At 50.7% G+C, this 19,494-nt stretch overlaps 2 protein-coding genes across 2 annotated transcripts; one reads left to right on the top strand and one right to left on the bottom strand.

Moving 5' to 3' along the window:
• Positions 1 to 469: 469 nt before the first annotated feature.
• Positions 470 to 7,745, bottom strand: Gas2l2 (growth arrest specific 2 like 2). Its single transcript, XM_076871374.1, has 6 exons — positions 7,361 to 7,745; positions 5,518 to 5,759; positions 4,558 to 4,665; positions 3,351 to 3,447; positions 2,581 to 2,836; positions 470 to 1,970 (listed from the first exon to the last, which is right to left on the bottom strand). The coding sequence occupies exons 1-6, from the start codon at positions 7,743 to 7,745 to the stop codon at positions 470 to 472; spliced, it is 2,589 nt and encodes an 862-aa protein (XP_076727489.1).
• Positions 7,746 to 15,334: 7,589 nt separating this feature from the next.
• On the top strand, positions 15,335 to 18,521 carry C11H17orf50 (chromosome 11 C17orf50 homolog). Its single transcript, XM_076871373.1, has 3 exons — positions 15,335 to 15,347; positions 17,889 to 18,195; positions 18,293 to 18,521. The coding sequence occupies exons 1-3, from the start codon at positions 15,335 to 15,337 to the stop codon at positions 18,519 to 18,521; spliced, it is 549 nt and encodes a 182-aa protein (XP_076727488.1).
• Positions 18,522 to 19,494: the final 973 nt, after the last annotated feature.

Here is a 19,494-nt window from a genome sequence, read left to right as displayed (position 1 = left end):
GCCCTTGTCCCTGTCTGGTGCTGACAGCCTGCCACCTCCAGGAAAGAGGTTGGGCAAGGTGGGCTGAACCTTTCCCTCCACCTTGTCCCCACCTGTCGCATGAGATAATGCTTGAAGACACACCTTCCTGAACCTCCACAATGCTGAGGGACTCAAGAAGCTTGGGACTCAAGGACAGACCCACATGTGTTGAATAACTTACAGTTGTGGAAACAGGTGGGTATGGCCAGAAGTCAGGAGTCAGGGAGCTTATTTGAGGGAGGACAATAAGATATAGGATCACCCCACTACCCCTGGCCTAATGCTGGAATAGAAATAGTATGTTGCCCATTTGCTCATCTGAACAGTTTGAGTCTATGTTTATCATCTGGTCCGCCCCTGGCCAAGGCCCTGTTTTGAGGTGAGGGAATTTCCCTTCTCGAATACTTGGGCATTCTTTTGCTTCCTTTCTCCCCAATATTTAGGCTCCTCAGACCCAAGATTCTTCCTCTGGTAGGAGTAGGACTTGATTCAGCTGCCTTACTTGAGGCTGGGAGCTGCTTTCCTGGGGGGGGACTGGCTCTTTCTTCTCCTTGCCTGCTGAAGCTCCATCCATCTGAGATGCCTCCCCTTCCTGGCTGCCCAGTGCAGCTCTCAAGAGCTTGCCCTGAGCGGGTGCCCTGGCCAAACCCAGGTGGAGGTAGGCCAGTGGCTTGGGGATTCGGGAAGGCCGTTTCTCAGGTCTGTGGTCTCTCCGGGGCCGGATTCTGGGCCTCAGCTTCAGCTTATAGATGGACGGGATTCTCTGGGGCTTCCGGAGTGTTCTCTTGCCTTTGCCCAGGCATGCCTTGGCTTTGTCAGAACTGGGGGCCTCCAGGCTGGCAGACACAGTCGGGCCTGAGCAGTCCTGCCTTCTTGGAGGTGAGATCTCCCTCATCCTGGTGCCCATGGCACTTGGGTTTGCTCTTGCCCTTGGCTCACTCTCTCTGGCTCCCAGCTCCCCTTTTGGGTTTCCAGGGCCTGTGGTAACAGTTGGCTTAAGGGAGTTGCTAGGGGCTCCCTTCCAGGCTCCCAGATCCACTTTAAGAAGGAGTGGGGGTCCCTGAGCCAGTTCTTGGATGACTTTGTCATAAGGACCTCCAGGCTCAGGCCACTGCCCGCCCAGACTGGGGACATAGACTCCACTACGAGGGATAACTCGAGACCCTGTGCCCTGGGGATGGGCACCCCCCACCTCTAGTAGCTTCATGTTGGCCACAATGTCCTCTTCAAGGCTACAGTAGATGTCTTTCTCTTTGATTCTGCCCAAGGCCAGTGGTGTGTACCTCCCTTCCCTCTCCTGTGGGCTCAGGCCCTGGGGTGCTCCCGTCTCTGGAGTGACCTGGTTGTTTGTCTGCTGGTCTCTCTGCCTCGCTTCTACAGAGCAGTCCCCATGTCTGGAGCTAGCCAGGTCCCCAGTGACAACCCTTAATGGACTGGGGCCTCTCTCTGGTTCTGCCATGGGACCTCCACTTGTAGTGCCTGGAAAGCAGCTTCCTGGGGTGGAGGGGTGGGCAGGGGACCGCTGGATGGGGATCCTGGTGAGTCCTTTGACAGGGGATGGAGAACGAACAGATGCCTGTTCCCTGAGTTGGGGGGAAGCACCCTTAGCCTTACTCTGAAGTGGCAGCCCGAGGCCTGAGGGCTGGGCTGCACCAGAGGGACAAGACAGGAGAGAAGGTCTTCTTACCAATGTCCCTTTGGTGGTGGCCTCTTGGAATCTCTTGGGGGTAGGGACCCTGGCATGGATTCCCTGGCTGGATTTCTCCTCATGAACCCAAGATGTGGGAGTCCTTCCCCTGGAGAGGTCACTGGGGTATTTGTCCTCTCTCTTCCCTAATGGAGTGCATTGTGGGTCTCGACTCCTATGGGTAGAGGAGGATTGGGGGCTGGGTGGACTGCCTCCTGCTGATAGCTGCCTCCGAGGTGGGGTGAGTAGCCTCTCCGGGGACCTGAAAACGAGAATCACAGGCTGGAAGGGGAGACTTATCCAGGCAGCAGGGTCATTGAGTGCAGTCCCCCGGCTCTGGGAAGAATGGCCTCTCCCCCACTGGGACTCCATGCTAACTAGACTTCATGCTGAGTGGGACAAATGCGCCTTCTGCCCCATGACTGTCCCAAAGTTCCCCTTATATCAGTCCCTGATGAAGTCTATTCTCCTGGTTCCCTGAATATCAAATAGGAGGAAATCTGGTCAGGCTTGTGGTGACTTCAGATCCTCTGAGTGATGACCAGTCCAGAGAGGTCTGATAACCAGAGGACACCTGTCTTGAGGGTAGGTTTTAGTCTCAGCTCTACCATGAAGTGGCAGAAGGACCTTGGCTTTGTTCCCTTTCTGGGCCTCAGCACCCTTGTTTATGAAATGGGTGGGCATAGGAAGTACCTAAATGATCCCAAAGTAATGGGAACTATCTTGATTCCAAATATCTGAGTTTTTTTGTTTTGTTTTTGGTGTGGGGAAGGGGAAGGGGGTGGTGCTGTTCCCTTTATCTGGGGTGGGGCAGCCTCTGAGAATATGGACTCCAAAGAAGAAAGAGGCCCTTCCCCATCCCTCTCCTGTACCTTAGGAATGAAGCCATCTCTCTGAGGTCCCCTGCCCCTGCTCCCTGTTCATTGCAGGGTCTGGGGGAGGGGGAAGTAGCAGGCCTCAACCTTTGGCCTGAAGAGGTGTATGTCTTCCAGTCGACGGGAAGCGGCTTCGGGCTCTGTGAGCGGCTGACGGTCATTGTGGGCTGGAGCTGTGAGGGTCTCTCCTGCACCCTCACTTCATGCTGCACCAGTGAGCCTGGGGGCTTCAGGAAGCTTCCCTGTTTGTGGGCTACCAACCCAGTATCCCAGAGAAAGAGAGGAAGGAAGGGTTCAATGCTGATGGACTCACTGTTCCCCTTGCCCAGCTGTGCTTTGCCCTCATCCCACTTTAAAGATAGTGGGGCCTACAGTGGCAGCACTAGTTTTTTTATAGGAAAAGTTTAGGGGACACAATCTGGTCAGAGGGCCCAGCTGAGGGCCTTGTTTCAAGCTGTGTATTATATTGCAGGATTAAAACTTTTACGTAGATTCTATGCTTATCTGGGGAAGCCTGAGATGTTGAAGGAGATCATGAAGGACTAAAGACCATGCTTGGTGCCACCACTGCACCTAAGCTCTGCCTAGGTGCACGCTGACCAAATGTCGATTCTGCATGTGTTGCACCCCACCTTGTGGCTGTAGTGAGTACTGCACCATAACTGCCCCACCATAGGGGCACACATCTCAGCTGCTGGCCTCCTAACCCAGCGCTACACCTCTCCAACCCGCCAGCCCCACAGGGAGAAGACTCTTAGGTGACTCACAGAGGGATGTACACCGGCAGGGGTCATGTTTGTCCAGATAATGGCTAAGCGTGTCCCAGCCGCCCCCTACACGCACCATCACATGGTTCCGGAGGATCTGAGGGGGCAAGGGTGAGGTTAAGGGCAGGGTGGAGAGCATCCCCTCTTCCTGGACCCTCTCAAAGGCCTCTGAAACACACTCAGGGATATGCCCATTCGTGTACTGATCACACACAGGCACTCCCTTGCACACGTGTAACTGGGAGCGGGCATATTTTGTAGTCTGGTCACCTCCATATGTTGTCAAGGGTGGTGGCAAAACTGACCAACAGAAAGTTGTCCCCCAACTAGACAAGGGACCACATGGGCATCAGGTAGTCAGGCCCCAGCGCACTCCTTTCTCTTGCTTCCCTACAGAGGGGCTGGCTCCTGCCCTTGGTTGTGTCTGAAATGGGTCCCAACTGCCTCTGGCTTGCCTCTGTGATGTTTGTGACAGAACCTCTGAGAGTCCCGCCCCACTCCACACTGGGGCAAGTCACATAGTCTCTCCAGGCTTCAGTTTCCTCAGTTGAAAAGTGGGGCCACCATATGTTGCCCCTACCTATGTTACAAGGCTATTGCCCAGGCTCTGGGTGAGGGCTCAGGTTTCTGGCTCTGCTCCCAGGTGTGGCCTGTACTCAAGGAAAGGGTTTGGCCATGTCCCTGGGCACAGACCACTTCTGGTGAGGTGCACCCAGGTATCAGGAGGTTTATTATCCAATGGGAGGCACATCTCAGCTTGTACTGCTACTCACTTTGCAGAAATGTAAAGAGCCAGCCATATGAGGGGAGACTCTGGGGTACATGTGCCTGGGGCCATGCACTGAACACAGATTTAGGGTTCTCAGGCCCCTTGCTCTTACCAAACCAGTGGGTAGAGTAGAATGGAATGTAAAGTGAGGGTATCTTCCTCATACCCCACTTGTTCTTGAGGGTACTCTCTAGACTGGGCTACAATGGAAGTAATGGCAGGTACTGGTTCCAATTTCCTTGATGGAAGGAGAGGATAGGCTTGCCAACTTTGCCAGGAATGACCTGGAAATCTCCAAGTAGAAGGAAAGCCCCAAGGCTTGATGGCTTGGGGGGTATGGTGGCTTCCTGTCCTTGCCCTTAATCCTGGCCAACATCTGTTAAAAGAAACCCTATTCTGCTAAGAGTAGGGGCCCCTCCACCCCCAGACCAGACTTACCCTTATGAAGATGAGGGTGTTGGAGTCCCCTACTTGGTACTTCCCCTCAGACAACTTGACCATGGAGAACTGCACTGGGCACGTACAGTGGCTCACCAAGCTCTGCACCTGCAATCAATGGACAGAAGGCTCAGTCCTCCCCTCTGCTGGACACCCAAGTCCCCTCCCCTACTCTGGGTCAAATTAAATGGGATCTGCCCTGCTTCCAGAGCCACCCCTGAGTTTGCTGCTGAGGTCAGGGCTGGGGGCTGAGAAGCAAGTAGAGGGTAGAGAAGACCCAATGAGAAGACCGGGAGCAGCCATCTATGTCCAATGCCCTTGAGGGTCAGCTGATGGAAGTGGTGGTGTAATGGCTAAGTAAGTGGACTGCAGAATCTGGTAAGCCTGTCAGAGTTCAGTTTCCACTGCATCATAGGCCTTTAGTTAAGTTTCCCTCAGCTCCCTTTCTTCCAATGGAAGAAATGGGGTTAATCACAGCAAGCACACCCGATCCTATGAAGTGTCCCCTCTCTGCAGACTATTCCACATGCTGACATGTGCTGGTCCATTAATACAGCAGTCATGGAAGGTAGGTGCTGTTGCAGTCCCTATGCTACAGGTGAGGGAACTGAGGCACAGAGATTAAATGATTTGCCCAAAGTCACATAGTGGTGAAGTGGTGGAACTTGGCCTTGAGCCAGAGTGTTGGAGAGGATGTCATCATCCCTATTCTTCACACCCATCCCACCGGGGCTGAATGAGAGCCAAGCAGGGCTGGGCTGGTTTAAAAAAAAAAGTGATATGCGACACTTATAGCTATTGCAGCAGCGTGTGGTTAAGGTTGAGGCTCAGAGTGGAACGTGATTTAAAGCCACACAATTGGGATTAGAGCACAAGCAGTGGGTGGCCCAAAGAGGGCTGGCTGGGATGGGGGAGGGGGTGTGTGGCGAACGACCTGAGGGCGCGTGCTGGGCACCTCACCATCTGGTCCAGGTTGCGGAAGTGGCAAGGATGGCGCTTGGGGGGCGCAGGCGGCGGGGGGTCTGGTAGGGGCAAGGCCAGCTCCTGCCGCAGCTCCTCGTCGATCTCCTCCTCCAAGTGCACCAGAGTGGGTGCCGCCACGCCGAAGCGCCAGGCGCGACGGCCCAGTTCCAACAAGCACAGCACCACGTTCTTCACGTTCTTGCGCAGCACTAAGTCCTCGGTCTCGAACATCAGCACCTCTGGTGTGGGGCAGGGGAGAAGCGGCACAGGCAGCGTGAGTCCCCCATTGACCTCCTAGTGGGAGCACCGGGGTCTTCCCGAGACCCAGGTAGCACATTTGGAAAGAGGGCTCAGGTCTCAGGATCTTGGGGTGGTTGACAGCCAGCAGGAGGGGTCTGGGCAGCTTGGTCAGCTGCTGGGTGCAGACAAGGCAGCCAGCCTCACAGTGGAAGCTGGGGCTGGGAAGAGGTGGAGGAACAACAGAGGAAGCATGAGCCTGGCTGTGGGCTGTAGAGAAGAGAAAGGGTTCCCTCAACCTTGCCCTTCTCCGCACTCAGCTCCCAGGCTGAGTCCAGGAACAGGAAGCAGTTTGTCCTGCTTCCCACCAGGGTTTTTCACCTCCCCCATTTGTGGTGCACCTAGACTCAACCCCCAGCCCAGGTCAAACCAGTCTGGGTCAAGCACAGGCTCTGCACATGCTGCCTTATAAGGGTGAGTCCTGACTCTCCCACCTTGACCCAGGCTCTGCACATGCTGCCTTATAAGGGTGAGTCCTGACTCTCCCACCTACCAGCTGTGTGACTTGAGTCTCAGTTTTCTCTTCTACAAAGTGGAGATGTAGTCTATTTCATGGGTTATTGTTAGGATTGGATAAGCTAATAGTTGTTGGCATTTACAGATAATGTCTAACACAGGGTAAGTGCTCCATAAAACACCTGTTTATTTTATTTATTTAGTGGTGCTGGGATTGGACCAGGACATCGTGCCTGACAGGCAAGCAGTCCACTTCTGAGTTAGACCCTCAGCCCAAACACCAGTTTTATTAACCTTCCAATCCTGCTCCTCAATGCCTTGCCACCAGCCAGGTGCCTAACCTTGACCCTTTTCCTGCCTGACTCCTACCATCTTTGGCCTGGAGGATGGCACAACATTCAGGCACATCCTATTCCTGAGTCTAAGTACGATGAGATGACAGATCCTGACATGTCACTCCCCTGAATCCGGCAAGCCCCAGCATGCCTGTGTCCCTCCCTGCCATTGTTTGTTGGGCTTCCTGCCTCCGCTTCACCCTCCCCCACCCCATGCCCCAGCCTCTCACAATCATCCAAATGCCGCACCTTTTCTGTGCCTTTGTCACTGCTGTCCATCTGCCTAGAATTCTCTTTTCCCCAAACTTCTCATATCTCCTTAAGATTTAACCCAAATTGCCTTCCTCTGTGTAACCTTGCTGGGCTCCCACTTCTACATCACCAGGTCACTGATTTCTTTCCTGGTTCCCTGGCACATTCTCCTGGACTTGGAGCATCCATCACCTGGGCTGTAATGTTTGTATCTATGTGTCTTGCTAGATCATGAATTCCTTGGGTAATGGGTCTCATCCCCCTCTCTTCTTGATGCCCAGCAACGTGCTCAATACAGAATAGGTGCTTCATGTATGTTTGTTGTATGAATCATCAATATTTATTTGGGGAGGATTTGCTAAGCAATGGGGAGACAGAGGATGAAGAGAGGTGAGTCAAACCTGTAAGGAACACCCAGGCTCCTCACCCCCAGATCTAGCCTAGCCCTCAGAGAGGGGATGAACACCCCACAAGATAAGGGTCTGAGACAGGGTGGTTACCTTGGATGCCCATTTCCTTGCGGCACCACTGGATGAAGTTGGAGACATTGTCCCTGGCCTGGAAGGTACGCGGCTGGGCAGCCCCATTGCAGGAAACCCCAGTCCGGGGCATGGGAATCCTTTGGGCTTGGACAGGTGCCTCAGCCAGGAAGGCCAGAGCAGCCTCAGTGACGTTGTTGGCATGCTGGCAGAGCACCAGGCCCGTCTCCAGAACTTGCAGGAAGTTGGCTGCGTCAATGTCCAGCCCGTAGAGATCCCGCAGCCACTCAGCCAGGTCTTCCTTCATGGCCTCCAGGTACTGCTCACTGGACTTGAAGGGCCGGATGCTGCGCACAGGAAGCCCTGGGGTCCCAGGCCTCCTCCTGTATCCCCCCTGCTGAGACATGGCTGGTACTGCAGCTGGGAGGAGGTGGGCACCTCTGCTCTCCCGCTGCTGCCTCTATACTCCTGCTACCTGCTAGGTCTTGGCCCAGACCTCCTGGATTCGGGGTAGGGGAGGTCCCCTTCCACCCTCGGAGAGCCCAGGACTTCCGGCTCTGCTGCTTGCTGCTGGCTTTAGCCTCTGGGCCGGGCCCTCACTCCCCCACATTCCTTAGTCCCTGCCAGAACTTTCCCTACTTGGTGGCCTTGCAGCAACTTCACCCTCAGGCTGCCCAGCCCATTCAGAGTTCAGCACCCCCTGGAACGGGGGAGGTGAGGACACTTCTCTCGCCCCCAGGGCTGGACGGGTCAGTCTGGCTGCCTCCTACCCGCCACTACCACCAGCCAGGGAACCTGGCATGGCCATCAGCCTCCCCCTCTGCTTTCCTCTCCTCTCCTTGGAGACAGCATTTGCTACAAACACTCCTCCTTAACCCTTCCGGCAGGCACGGGCTGCCAGACACAGCCAGCCCTGGAGAGCTGGTGGAGCTCGGCAGAGAGGCTCGGGATGGCTTTTCTCACCAGACTGATCCCAGTGGGGGCTTCTGGGGTGTGGGGAAGAGAACCAGGGCTAGGGATGGGGCCCCTCGTAGTGAGCACTGGAAGAAGAGTGTGAAAGAGATACAGCAATAGAGTTCAAAGACAGAGGAGTTTTATTGAAATCTCTGTGCAAGAGGCATGACTCCCTAGCCTCTCAGTGCTTTAGTTTCCCAACTGTAAAATGGGAGTGGTAATGTCTAGTTCTCTGGGGTGTTGTAAGGAATAAAGGAATAATGTGTGAAAGTGTCAGACCATCAGAACTCGGGTACCGTTTTGGGTGGGACCCAGCTCTCTATGATTCTCCGAGCACCCCTGTCTGCACCGTGGTTCTCACCTTCTCTGGAAAACCTGCCCCATCCCTTGCTTTAACCATGTAATTCTTCTAGAACTTGCTGTCGATCACAGTGCCTCACTCCCATGGTCACAGCACCTACCATGTGCCAGACACCATTGTAGGCCTGAGGATACAGCAAGAAACAAAAAAAGATCAGGTGTCTGTCATCATGGAGGCTACTTGCATTATGGATGACAGATAAATAAATCTAGGGTAAGTAAGATGGCAATAAACACCAGGGAGAAAAATAAGGGAGTAAAGGAGAGATGAAGGTATGGGGGGATTTTATAAAAGGTGGCCAGGGAGGGTCTTACTGAGAGCATGGCAGTTAAGCAGATACTGAGAGAAGTGGAGAAGTGAGATTCACAACTATCTGCAGGAACAATGCCTGGGTGGAGGGAACAGCCAGTGCAAAATCTCTGAGGTAGGAGCTTGGTCAGCAAATTCTAAGAATAGCAAAGAGAAGAAGGATATGAGGCTGAGAAGAAATGGGGCCCCAGATCATGCAGGGCCTTTGGTTAACTCAAGGGATTTAGGCTTTTTTCTCTGTGTGAAATGAAAAATATTCTGGAGAGTTTTGGGTAAAGGAAGGACTTTCTATAGCAGGTTGCTGAGTGGAGAAGGACTGCAGGACCAGAGGTGGAGTCAGGCAAGAGTTCATCTACTGCCCTCATGCAAGGAAGAGCAATAGTGGCTTGGACCAGGTGGGCCAAGAACTCACATTTCTTGCAGTACTGGGGATGGAACCCAAGGCCTCATGCTTACTAGAGTGGAGTTGCTGAACCATACCTCCAGACCTTTTTATTGATTTTCCTTATTTCAAGACAGAGTCTCACTTGCCTAAGCTGGCCTCAAACTTGCAATCCTCCTGCCTCAGCCTCCTGAGTAGCTGGAGTAAAAGGCATGTACCACCATGCCCAGCCTGTATAACTCTTGAAGAATCCACAAGGTTGGTTTAAAACACCGTTTCTCAGCCTTGGCACTGTTGATACTTTAGGCTAGATAATTCTTTATTGTGGGGGCTGTCCTATGCACTGTAGGACACATAGCAGTGTCCCTGGCCTCTAGGCATTAAATGTCAGTAGTATCCCCATTCCCCTAATAATAAACAAAATATCTCCAGATATTGTCAAATGTCCACTGGGGCAGGGAGGAATCCTTCCCCCACCCACCTGAGAGGTACTGATGTAGGAAGTGAGCATAAGACTCAAGTTAGTTCAAACAGAGCCCTTCCCTGGGCATTTCAAATTGGAGCTATAGAAGCAGGGGTTTTTTTTTCCCAATCAGACTTTATGGATATAGATCTGAATCTATATTCCCAGGACACAGAGAAAGTCCTTCTGCAATAGGCAAGAATGAAGCTGTTACACAAAGAGCACACAGATGGAGGGAGAGAGAACCCGAGGATACCCAAGCCCTTCATCCTGTTGTTTTCAGGCCAACCACACTTCTGCCTCCGTTATTTAGTGGCAGGCTAAGTTGCTATGATAAAAAACCAACCTAGGCGGGGGATATAGCTCAGTTGGTAGAGTGCTTGCTTTGCATGCACAAGGCCCTGGGTTCAATCCCTAGCACCACAAAAACAACAATTAAAACCCCAAACCCCCAAAACAGTGACTCATAGGCAAGTGGTGCTTCCAGTGAGCTTGAACAGACACCCAGGTTCTTTCTATCTTGTCACTCTCTTTGGCTATTGTTGTTATATAACAATCAGTTCTGACTTCCCAGGACTTTGAATCCCCCCATGTTAAGGAAGGGAGAACAGAGACATGGGACAGACAGCTTCCCTTGTAAGAACACAATGTGAGGTTAGGGATGGAGCTCAGTGGGAGAGCACTTCATGCCTAGCACACACAAAGTCCTGGGTTTGATCCTCAATACAGCAATAAAAATAATAACAATAATGCAGAAGTTACACACATCCCTTCCACTCTTACACGTTTGATCAGAATTTAAGCATCGGGCCATACTGAGTTGCAAGGCAGGCTGAAACTGCAGCTGGTGATCCCATGTCCTTTTACTAAAGGAAAGAATGGAGACAAGGGATCACTTACACTCCTCGCCATACGAGAGTCTCAAAGCAAAGCCTTTCTCTGACTTTAATTCATAGTTTGTGTAAATGGCCACAAAGCAAATATTTTAGGCTTTTGAGAGTCACATACTGTCTGTGTCACCTATTATTCTTTTTCTTTTCTTTCTTAAACCCTTTAAAAATAGTATGAACCATTCTGAGCTCAAGAGTCAGACAGAAATAGGCTAGGTGTGGATTTGTTTTCTTGCCAACACTTAGATTACATGAGTCAATAAATTCCTTTTTTTAGTCTTCTTAAATTAAAAATGGTCTTTACTTTTTTAATCATAGAACAGAATTTTTTTTCCCCTTGGTATTGAGGTTTGAACCCAGAGTCTTACATATGCCAGGCAAGGGCTCTACCCCTTAGCTACACCCCTAAACCAGGAATTTAGATATTTACTTTTTTAATCATAGAACAGAATTTTTTTTTCCTTGGTATTGAGGTTTGAACCCAGAGTCTTACATATGCCAGGCAAGGGCTCTACCCCTTAGCTACACCCCCTAAACCAGGAATTTAGATAGAATCTAACATAGCCATCCAGTTAATTCTGAAGGGGAGTTGGGTGGAAATGCATGCCATTGGAAGATTTAATGACATACATAAAATTAGAGCTGGGATTTTTGTAAGGAATGAGAAAAATCTGTGCTCCTCTTTTTATTAGGTCAGAGAACATCTTAAGTAGTCAGAAGACACAGATAGAGCAGTGACAGAGAAAGGTACACCCACCCTTGTATCCTTACACTAGTTGGTCTGCTGTCAGTTACAGGCAAATGAATTTGGAAGAAAAAATACAGTGAACAAGGTGGAGTTCCCCGCTCCTGCCTGTAATCAATAAAGGGCGTTTGTTATGTGGCAGAGATTCTGAACCTGGAAGCATGTTTGGGGAGTTTCTTTCTTTCTTTCTTTCTTTTTTAAAGAGAGAGAGAGAATTTTTTTTAATATTTATTTTTTAGTTTTCGGCGGACACAACATCTTTGTTTGTATGTGGTGCTGAGGATCGAACCCAGGCCGCACGCATGCCAGGCGAGCGCGCTACCACTTGAGCCACATCCCCAGCCCGTTTGGGGAGTTTCCCACCCAGAAGAATCCTGGAAGTTCAACAGGCCCCACCCCAGATGTGACTTTGGTTCAACCAATCAAACCCACCCACCTGGGCCAAGAGAGGGAGCCAGTGACACCCAGAAGCAACAAAGAATCCATTCTGGGGGCAGCCATGGTGACATACACACCTGGTTCCCAGAACTGTAGGGGCAGCAAGTCAAGGATTCAACCCTTCATGATCCATGTTCTTTGGCAGAATTTTAGGTATGGTTCTGGACTCCCGGATTGCCTTTGTCCTGCCTGTATGGAAAGCCCAGTTCTTCTATCTTCTTGGTGATTCTGTGGAGCTAGTCAATATCCTTTCAGAAATTTCCTTTTCTCTGTTTAGCCAAGATTGTTTGCTGACAACGACAGACCCCTGACGATGTGCACATATCCTTCAGGGCTCATGAGGCTGGACTTGATCCCTGATCCCTGATCTCCTTGCTGATCCTCTACCCAGAGGCCCCAGGCCCTTCCCCCTTTCACCTTTTGGAGCTCTGTGCCATCCAGGACCAGCTGAAAGGTGACTTCACTGTTGCTCCATCACAGGAACAAGGGCAAATGGCTGCACTGAAATCAGCAGGCTTTCTCACCATTTGAACAGGAGTGTGTAGGTGTTGCCTTGGGCCAGTTCATGGAGAGATGGTGTGGGAGTGACTTTCCGTTTGCAGCTAGCAGCTAGAGTAGCTCAGAGTGCTAGGAAAACCTACGCTCATACAGGCCTGGCAGGAACACCTGCAGGATGGGGCACTCTGCTCTAGGGAACCATCTGAGTGAAACCACATCCTCAGTGATTGAGGTCAGCATTGACAGGGAACCAAGAGACAAAGGCCTGAGGCATGATTCCCCCAACTCATAAGGCCCCCTTTGCATAGGGACAATGATCCTTCCAGACTGCCTTCCACTGAGTAGCAATATTGAGAACTTCCTCATAGTATGGTTACATTGACCATAAGATGGTTGGTTTCTAAATGTTAGGTCACCTGCTTGCTTATATATGATTGGAGGATGCGCCCTAGATCAGTTGTAACCTCTTCCGCATTAAATGAGCTTGCAGGAGGTCCACTGGAGGTCTGTCACCTGCCTGCTCTCACCAGCTCCGGATGTCTGTGTCTTGACTCCACATCCATACCCGCCGTGACTGAGTATAGCTGAGGGACCCACAGCAACAATATGGTATCTAAGATCTGGTACAGCAGGCCTCCTGGAGGGTGAACATCCTCAGGAAAGAGAGGCTGGTAGTGGACCATCCAGTTCCTAGACTGTTAAGGCAATTACTGACCCATCAGATTTCAGTGTACCCTGGATCCAAGGAACTGCCTGGAATTGGGCAAAGAGGGACGAGACCAGTGGTTGGGTAGCAGAAAGGCAGGGAAAGAAGGAAGAAGGACAGTCTTGCCCCCACACTGTCCTATTTGCAGAAGATGTAGTGTCCATTTTCAGTGATTAGAGGGTTTTCTGTTTCCTAAGGGTTCTTAAAACAAGTCCTGGGGCCTGCCTGGCCCTTTTTTCCTTTGGGAACAAGGAAAGAAGGTTTAAAAGGTAGGACAATCCCATTTCTTTTTGCTACTGGTTGATTTAGGAATGGGTTTGTGCCCCAATTCTGGCTATTAAGATTCAATGAGAAGTCTGTGGGAGGGCTTCTGAAAACTCATGATCATGGTCATGGTCACATGAGGTCATGATGCTTGGAGTTGCAGCAAGTTGTTCTGCATCCAAAAGGAGATAAGGAAGGCAGAGGGGGAAAAATAGAATGTACAAGGCTGTTAATAACTTCATCCAGACATTGAGCCAATCCTAGAGCCCTCTGCCTTCAGATTAATTCAGTGAATGAATAAATTTTATGAAGTTTGAGTCATTACTACTTGGGCATTCTAATATTTGACCAGCTAAATACAGCTTTGATGACATATGCTCAAAGTTCAAGAGCTCCCGTTCCCTTTTGTTATACAAATGTAAGATGTTGTTACAGATAATCCCCATACGGTGGCGCTTACATGCTACCTTACTGATACATTTTCTTTTATGCTCTCTATTGCTCAATTAAAATGAATACTGCATATCTGTTATACCTAATTATTAGAAGTTAATAAGGTATTTATACTATTAATTTTAAATTAAAGTTTAATATGAAAAAAAAATGTAGCTTTACTTTTGGTAACTGACTTCATCTTGTTCTCTAGACATGATTTTATGAACCGCAGAGAATAATGCTCCAACTTGCCAATAAGTATAGCTCATTCTCTTCCAATTTTATTTTGTTTAGTTTTTGTTTGGGAAATTGAACCCAGGGATGCTCTCCCACTGAGCTAAATCCCCAGCCCTTTATTTTTATTTATTTATGTATATCTATTTTATTTTGAGACAGGGTCTTGCTAATTGCTTAGGGCCTCACTAAGTTATTCTGCTGGCCTCAGACCTGCAATCCTCCTGCCTCAGCCTCTTGAGTTCCTGAGTATTTTGTGCTACTGCACCCAAGGTATTTTGTTATTTTTTCCCCAAGTACTGGGGTTGAATCCAGGGTTGCTCTACCATGAGCTACATCCCCACTTATTTTGTACAGTGAAACAACCTTGCTACATTGCCTAAGCTCGCTTCAAAGTTGTGATCCTCCTGTCTTGGCCTCCCATCTAACTGGGATTCCAGGCATTCTCCACAGTGCCCAGCTCTCTTCTGACTTTAAACTGTGTCTTATGGATAGACAACTAGTGAATTCTGAGTTTGCATTCATTATCAGGGGCCCTTTATAGGGTCTCCCAAGATGGCTGTTCTTGCTGCTGCTGGAATTGCCTGCTGGCTCTGCTGTTTTCACTGATGACTGTTAGGGGACTGTTACTCTGTGACATTCAATCTGCTTTTATTATCAATCTGTTTTTATTATAATTCGAGTTTTTACAAAAATCCCACAAAACTCAAAGTTCTTGCTCCTAAGAGAGGGACTGTACACCCTAAGAGAGCAAAAGACTGCTGGACGGATCAGGGTTGGGGGGTGGGCAGAATGAGATGGATACTGGGCCTGGGGGGACTCTTGTTGTGGTGTTTTGGTAGGATGCCCCCTAAAAGTCACAGAATCGCCTCAGATGTACCTGCCAGGGGCATGAGATCCTGGGGAATGACTCAGGATTGTTCATGGTGTCCATGTTCAGAGAAGTAGCCTCCAGTGATGGTCGCCTAGCCAAATTGTTCTGGGCAATGATTTTTTGCTGAAGGTCAGATAGCATGAATATTTATATGATAGAGCTAGGATTTAAACTCTGCTTATCAGGGACCAAAGACCCACTCTAGTCTCCTTTAACACCTTCCCCAGAGGAAAAGTGGGGGACCCCAGGACTTTGAGTGCCTCTGGAGGCTCTAGAAAAGGCAATTATTCCAGAGTGGAGCCCCAGCAGCAGATGAGGTTCTAACCCCACCCCCCTGTGATCCAACAGAGAGTGGAGACCAGATCAAGTTCTATGGGTTCTGGGCACTTGCTCACCATCCCAGTCCCTGATCTGGAGAAGCAGGCACACAGCCTTGGAAAGAATGGATAAGTATGGTGAGTGGGGCTGGTGGTAGGCAGGGGCCAGAGGATGGGGCATCTTGACCCCAGCCTGGACCAACTCACCCATCACCATGGTAACCCCAGAATAGAAGTTGAGCCTTTTCTCAATTACCTATCTTCATAGCTACAAGCCTTTTCCTTTCTCCTTTTTCTTGTTTGTTTGTTTTTGGGTACTGGGGATTGAACCCAGGGGCACTTAACCACTAAGCCATATCCCCAGCCCTTTTATTTTTTATTTTGAGACAGGATCTCTCTAAGTTACTTAGGGATGGCCTCACTAAGTTGCCAAGGCTGTCTTTGAACCTGCAGTCCTCCTGCCTCAACCTCCTGAGTCTCTGGGATTACAGGTGTGCACCACCATGCCCAACTTCTTCTGGGATATTCTTGACATCTCTCTACCATGCGGCCAGCGCAATGGTTTCATTAATGAGGTTCTTGGCATAAAAGTTAGCTAGTGAGATCGAAATAAACACACAGACTCAGTTACCTTTTTCTATGACCAGGTCCGAGACGGCTCCCCTCTCTGGTTCCCTCCTCTAACCGCCCGGCAGGGCAGCAAGGATTACTCAGGGCTAGCAGGAGAGAGAGAGAGCGCGAGCACGCCAGGGAGTAGCCTTTTATTGGGGAGCAAGAAATTCAGGGGAGAATTCCATCCAATGAAGGTTGAAGGGGGGCCGCACTCCAAGGTCAGGGTCAGTGATTGGGCCTCCGGGGTCAGTGGTCAGTTACACCCCCACACGGACAGGTTCTCTCAACAGGAGAGGGCCGGGAAAGCTCCGACACAGCCAGAGCGCCTCAGACCCTAACCGGGAGTCACCCAGTCACGTGTGAGAATGGCTTCCGACACATCTCCTTTATTTCTAGCTTGCTTCTGTTTGGATCTCTGTCTTCTATGGTCTGGACCATTGTAATGACTCTTAAGTAGTTCTCCTCCATCTTGTCAGAGGGAACATCCTAAAAAAGCTCTGAGCATGTCCCTCCATCAGATTGTTCAGTGGTGTCCACTGATGAAGGACAAGCTGGACTCCAAGTCCCATCCTTCCTTTTCAAACCCATTTTCTGTTCCTCTTCCTCCTGAAGTGTCCCTAGCATTCCTTTCTGGCTGCGTACCAGGCTTGGCCTTTCAAAACCAGAAGACTATTTAATCTGTTTTCCTAGGTAAAAGTGCAACGGACCCCTGGTTTTCCACTTTTAGCAATACCAAGAACAGGCAGAACCTTTGAAACAACTTCTCCTTAAACATTTCAAACATTCTGGATCACATTCAGAAGCCCCGCTATCACCTGTGCATCACCTACCAAAAGGGTTGTGGAGATTAAGGGATCTGGTGTAGGAAGAGAACAATGACTACACACAGTTGGTGCTGGATCCACAGGGATTAGAATAGCAATTATCTTTCCCTTTTGCTTAAATAGGATGGAAAGGGATCTATACTTTTATTTTTTGCAATAGTGAGGATCAAATCTGGAGCTTTACACATGCTGGGCAATTAGTTGCTCTAATCCCCAGTTCTTTTTATTTTTAAGTTTGAGACAGGGTTTGATAATTTACTGAGGCTGGTCTCCAATTTGCACTCTTTCTCCCTCAGAGTACCCTGCCTGGCTAGGAGTTTTTCTTGACCTTCCAGGACAAACTCCCAGAATTGTGCCTTCCCTTTTCTTCTCATGATAAATCTAGCTCTCCAGATACAGGCGCTGGGTGAATGAATGTTTGCTGACAGGTGGACACCAGCTTCCACATTAGCTTGAAGTTATGGAGCTCATGCCCTGAACAAAAGTGTTGAGAGCCACAGCCGAGTTGTGGCTCTCAACACAAAAGTGCCAGTAAGAGTGGGCAGTAGTGTTTAAAATCTACTGGCAATTGGGTCATGCCTGAAGGAAGAGGCATCTCTTCTTAATTTGTCCACCCCCAGGGCAGCTCTTTCCTAATTGATTGGTTCATGGAAAGGATCTTTTTTTTCTGTTCTGTCTGCCTATACAGATAGCTTTACTAATCACTAAGAGTCCTGTCCACCCTACCACCAGTGATGCTGGCGCTCCCTAAGACAAGTCCCACTTTGAGGAGGGAAAGCTCACATAGAAAAAAAAAATACAAACAACCACCTATTAAAAGACAACTCATGCAATTAATGTTTACTGATAGCCTACCCAGAGATCAGGCACCCCTAGAGCCAATTAGAAGAAAGTGGTGATCTGGGGATGCAGTTCAGTGGTAGAGTGAGGTACTGGGTGCAATCTTCAGAACCGAGATTAGAAAAGGAAAGTAAAGAAAAAGAAAAGAAAGGTGGTGAGGCACTACTTCACCTCACTACACAGATGAGGAAACGGCTTGACACAAATGAGGTCACTTGTCCCAAATCCTTAGCTTGGCAGCCCTGCTTCCCCGGGGAATGTTCCATACTCTGAAACCCTCTCAAGGAGTCCAGCTGGTCGGGGCATCTCACACACACCGTCCTTCAGAACCCTGCACAGTCAAGTGTTCCCAGGTCCTCCACCAGGGACAACGGTACAGCGCTGAGCTCCTCCTCGTTCGCAGGTGTGAAGACCCCCTTGTGGAAGAAGGAGCTGGAGGAGCCTTGCGCCAAGGAGGCGGCTCAGGAGAAAGAGGAAGAGAGGTCTGAGGAGGAGGACGAGGATGTGACCGCAGATAGCGCGGCAGAGGACGCGGAGGTGACGCGCCAGGCGGGGGTGGAAGGCCGCGAGCGGCTCTCGGTGTCCTACTACCCGCTGCGCCAGGAGTCCAGCACCCAGCAGGTGGCGCTGCTGCGGCGCTCAGACAGCGGCTTCTGGGGCTGGTTCAGCCCCTTCGCGCTGCTCGGCAGCCTGGCTGCTCCTGCCGAAAGGTGAGGATGCTCCTTGGCCCCGCACCAGGACCCGGGTGCTGAGCCCCAGGGAGGATGGAAGGCCCAGGGCACTGAAAGCTCGGGTTCCCGGCCGCAGGAAGCGAAGCCTTCCGGAGGAGCCGTGCGTGCTGGAGACGCGACGGTCTCCGCGCCTCGGGGGCTGTGCGCGCTGCGAGATCCTTTTTTGCAAGAAATGCAAGAGCCTGCACAGCCACCCGGCTTACGTCGCGCACTGTGTTCTGGAACACCCGGATCTGGGTAAGGCGGAGACGGCTGAGGGCTCTGAGCAACTCCGCTCTCAGCCTGTGTCCTCCAACCTTGCCTAATGTCAAACTCCCTGCAACCTTCTCTACCACGAAGCTAGCCCCCTCCAGCGTGATCCACAGAACTACCCCTTCTTCGAGCTGTACCCAGAGCACCTCACTCCGGCAAGAGGTCCCACTGTAGGTGAGGGGTTTCCACCTGTCATTTAGCGGGGCTCTAGGTTATGCTGGGCTCTGCATGGGGGGACTCTGTGTAACCTAGAATCCCATTACTTTCATAGTCCTCTCGAAGGGCTCTGGCCCTCAGGGAGCACCCAGCCGTCACCACCACCTGATTCACGTTCCCGACACAGTTTCACAAGCATCTCTTTCAGGTTCTTCTAGCCTGGTGAGCAGAGGCATCTCCTAGAAAAAGTAACCTCTGGTTTTCCTCATCCCTCGGAAAAGTTGCCCCTTTCCTTCAAATCATTCAATAAAGCTTCTAATCAAAGTGTCAGTGCCTTGAGATGGGGGCGAGGTGGCTTTAAGTAGGAGTAAGGAAGATGAGACACTCTTTCCCCTCCCTGGGTTCAAGTCAACAAGAGAAGGCTGGCAGGGAGCCACCTCTCTCCTCTCCCCGGGGCAGGGTAGCACAAGGCCCTTGAATCCAAGGGCAGTCCAAGGCCAGTCTCCCCACGGCACAGAGAAGAAAGACTGGCACAGGGCCAGCAATGCCCCTCGGGAAGGAAGGGAGGAACCCTCCCAGACCATTCTCCTCTCCCCTGGAAGCTGTTTGCTGAGGTCAATGTGTGTGCAGATGAGGCACTGGCAGGTGTGGAGGGGAGGGAAGAGAACTAGATGCTAAAATAAATGCGGAGACTGGCTGAAGCAGAAGATGGAGGCTGGGGAGTTGATTTCTTCTCCAGGAATCCCAGCTATTCTTGGCCAGACAGCAGGAGCTCTGGGAATGCTGTGTGTGTGGCCTGGAGAATGGGGCCATTGTGAGCACAAAACCTCCCCCAACCTGCAGAACCCTTTTGGAGGCTGCATCCTGAGC

The sequence above is a fragment of the Callospermophilus lateralis genome, chromosome 11 (genome assembly GCF_048772815.1).
Source record: "Callospermophilus lateralis isolate mCalLat2 chromosome 11, mCalLat2.hap1, whole genome shotgun sequence".
In the NCBI taxonomy this organism is placed as follows: Eukaryota; Metazoa; Chordata; class Mammalia; order Rodentia; family Sciuridae; genus Callospermophilus; species Callospermophilus lateralis.
Note: the sequence above shows the minus strand (reverse complement) of the source record. Positions and strands in the feature narration are given on the sequence as shown.

Excerpts from the sequence above, each read along its gene's own strand:
- Gas2l2 (XM_076871374.1), bottom strand. The coding sequence starts at position 7,745 with ATGTCTCAGCAGGGGGGATACAGGAGGAGGCCTGGGACCCCAGGGCTT. Across the intron at positions 2,837-3,350 it reads CTGCCGGTGTACATCCCTCT|CCCACAAACAGGGAAGCTTC; the intron begins GTGAGTCACCTA and ends CTGGGTTGGTAG. Across the intron at positions 1,971-2,580 it reads GAGATGGCTTCATTCCTAAG|GTCCCCGGAGAGGCTACTCA; the intron begins GTACAGGAGAGG and ends TCTCGTTTTCAG.
- C11H17orf50 (XM_076871373.1), top strand. Across the intron at positions 18,196-18,292 it reads CTGGCTGCTCCTGCCGAAAG|GAAGCGAAGCCTTCCGGAGG; the intron begins GTGAGGATGCTC and ends TCCCGGCCGCAG.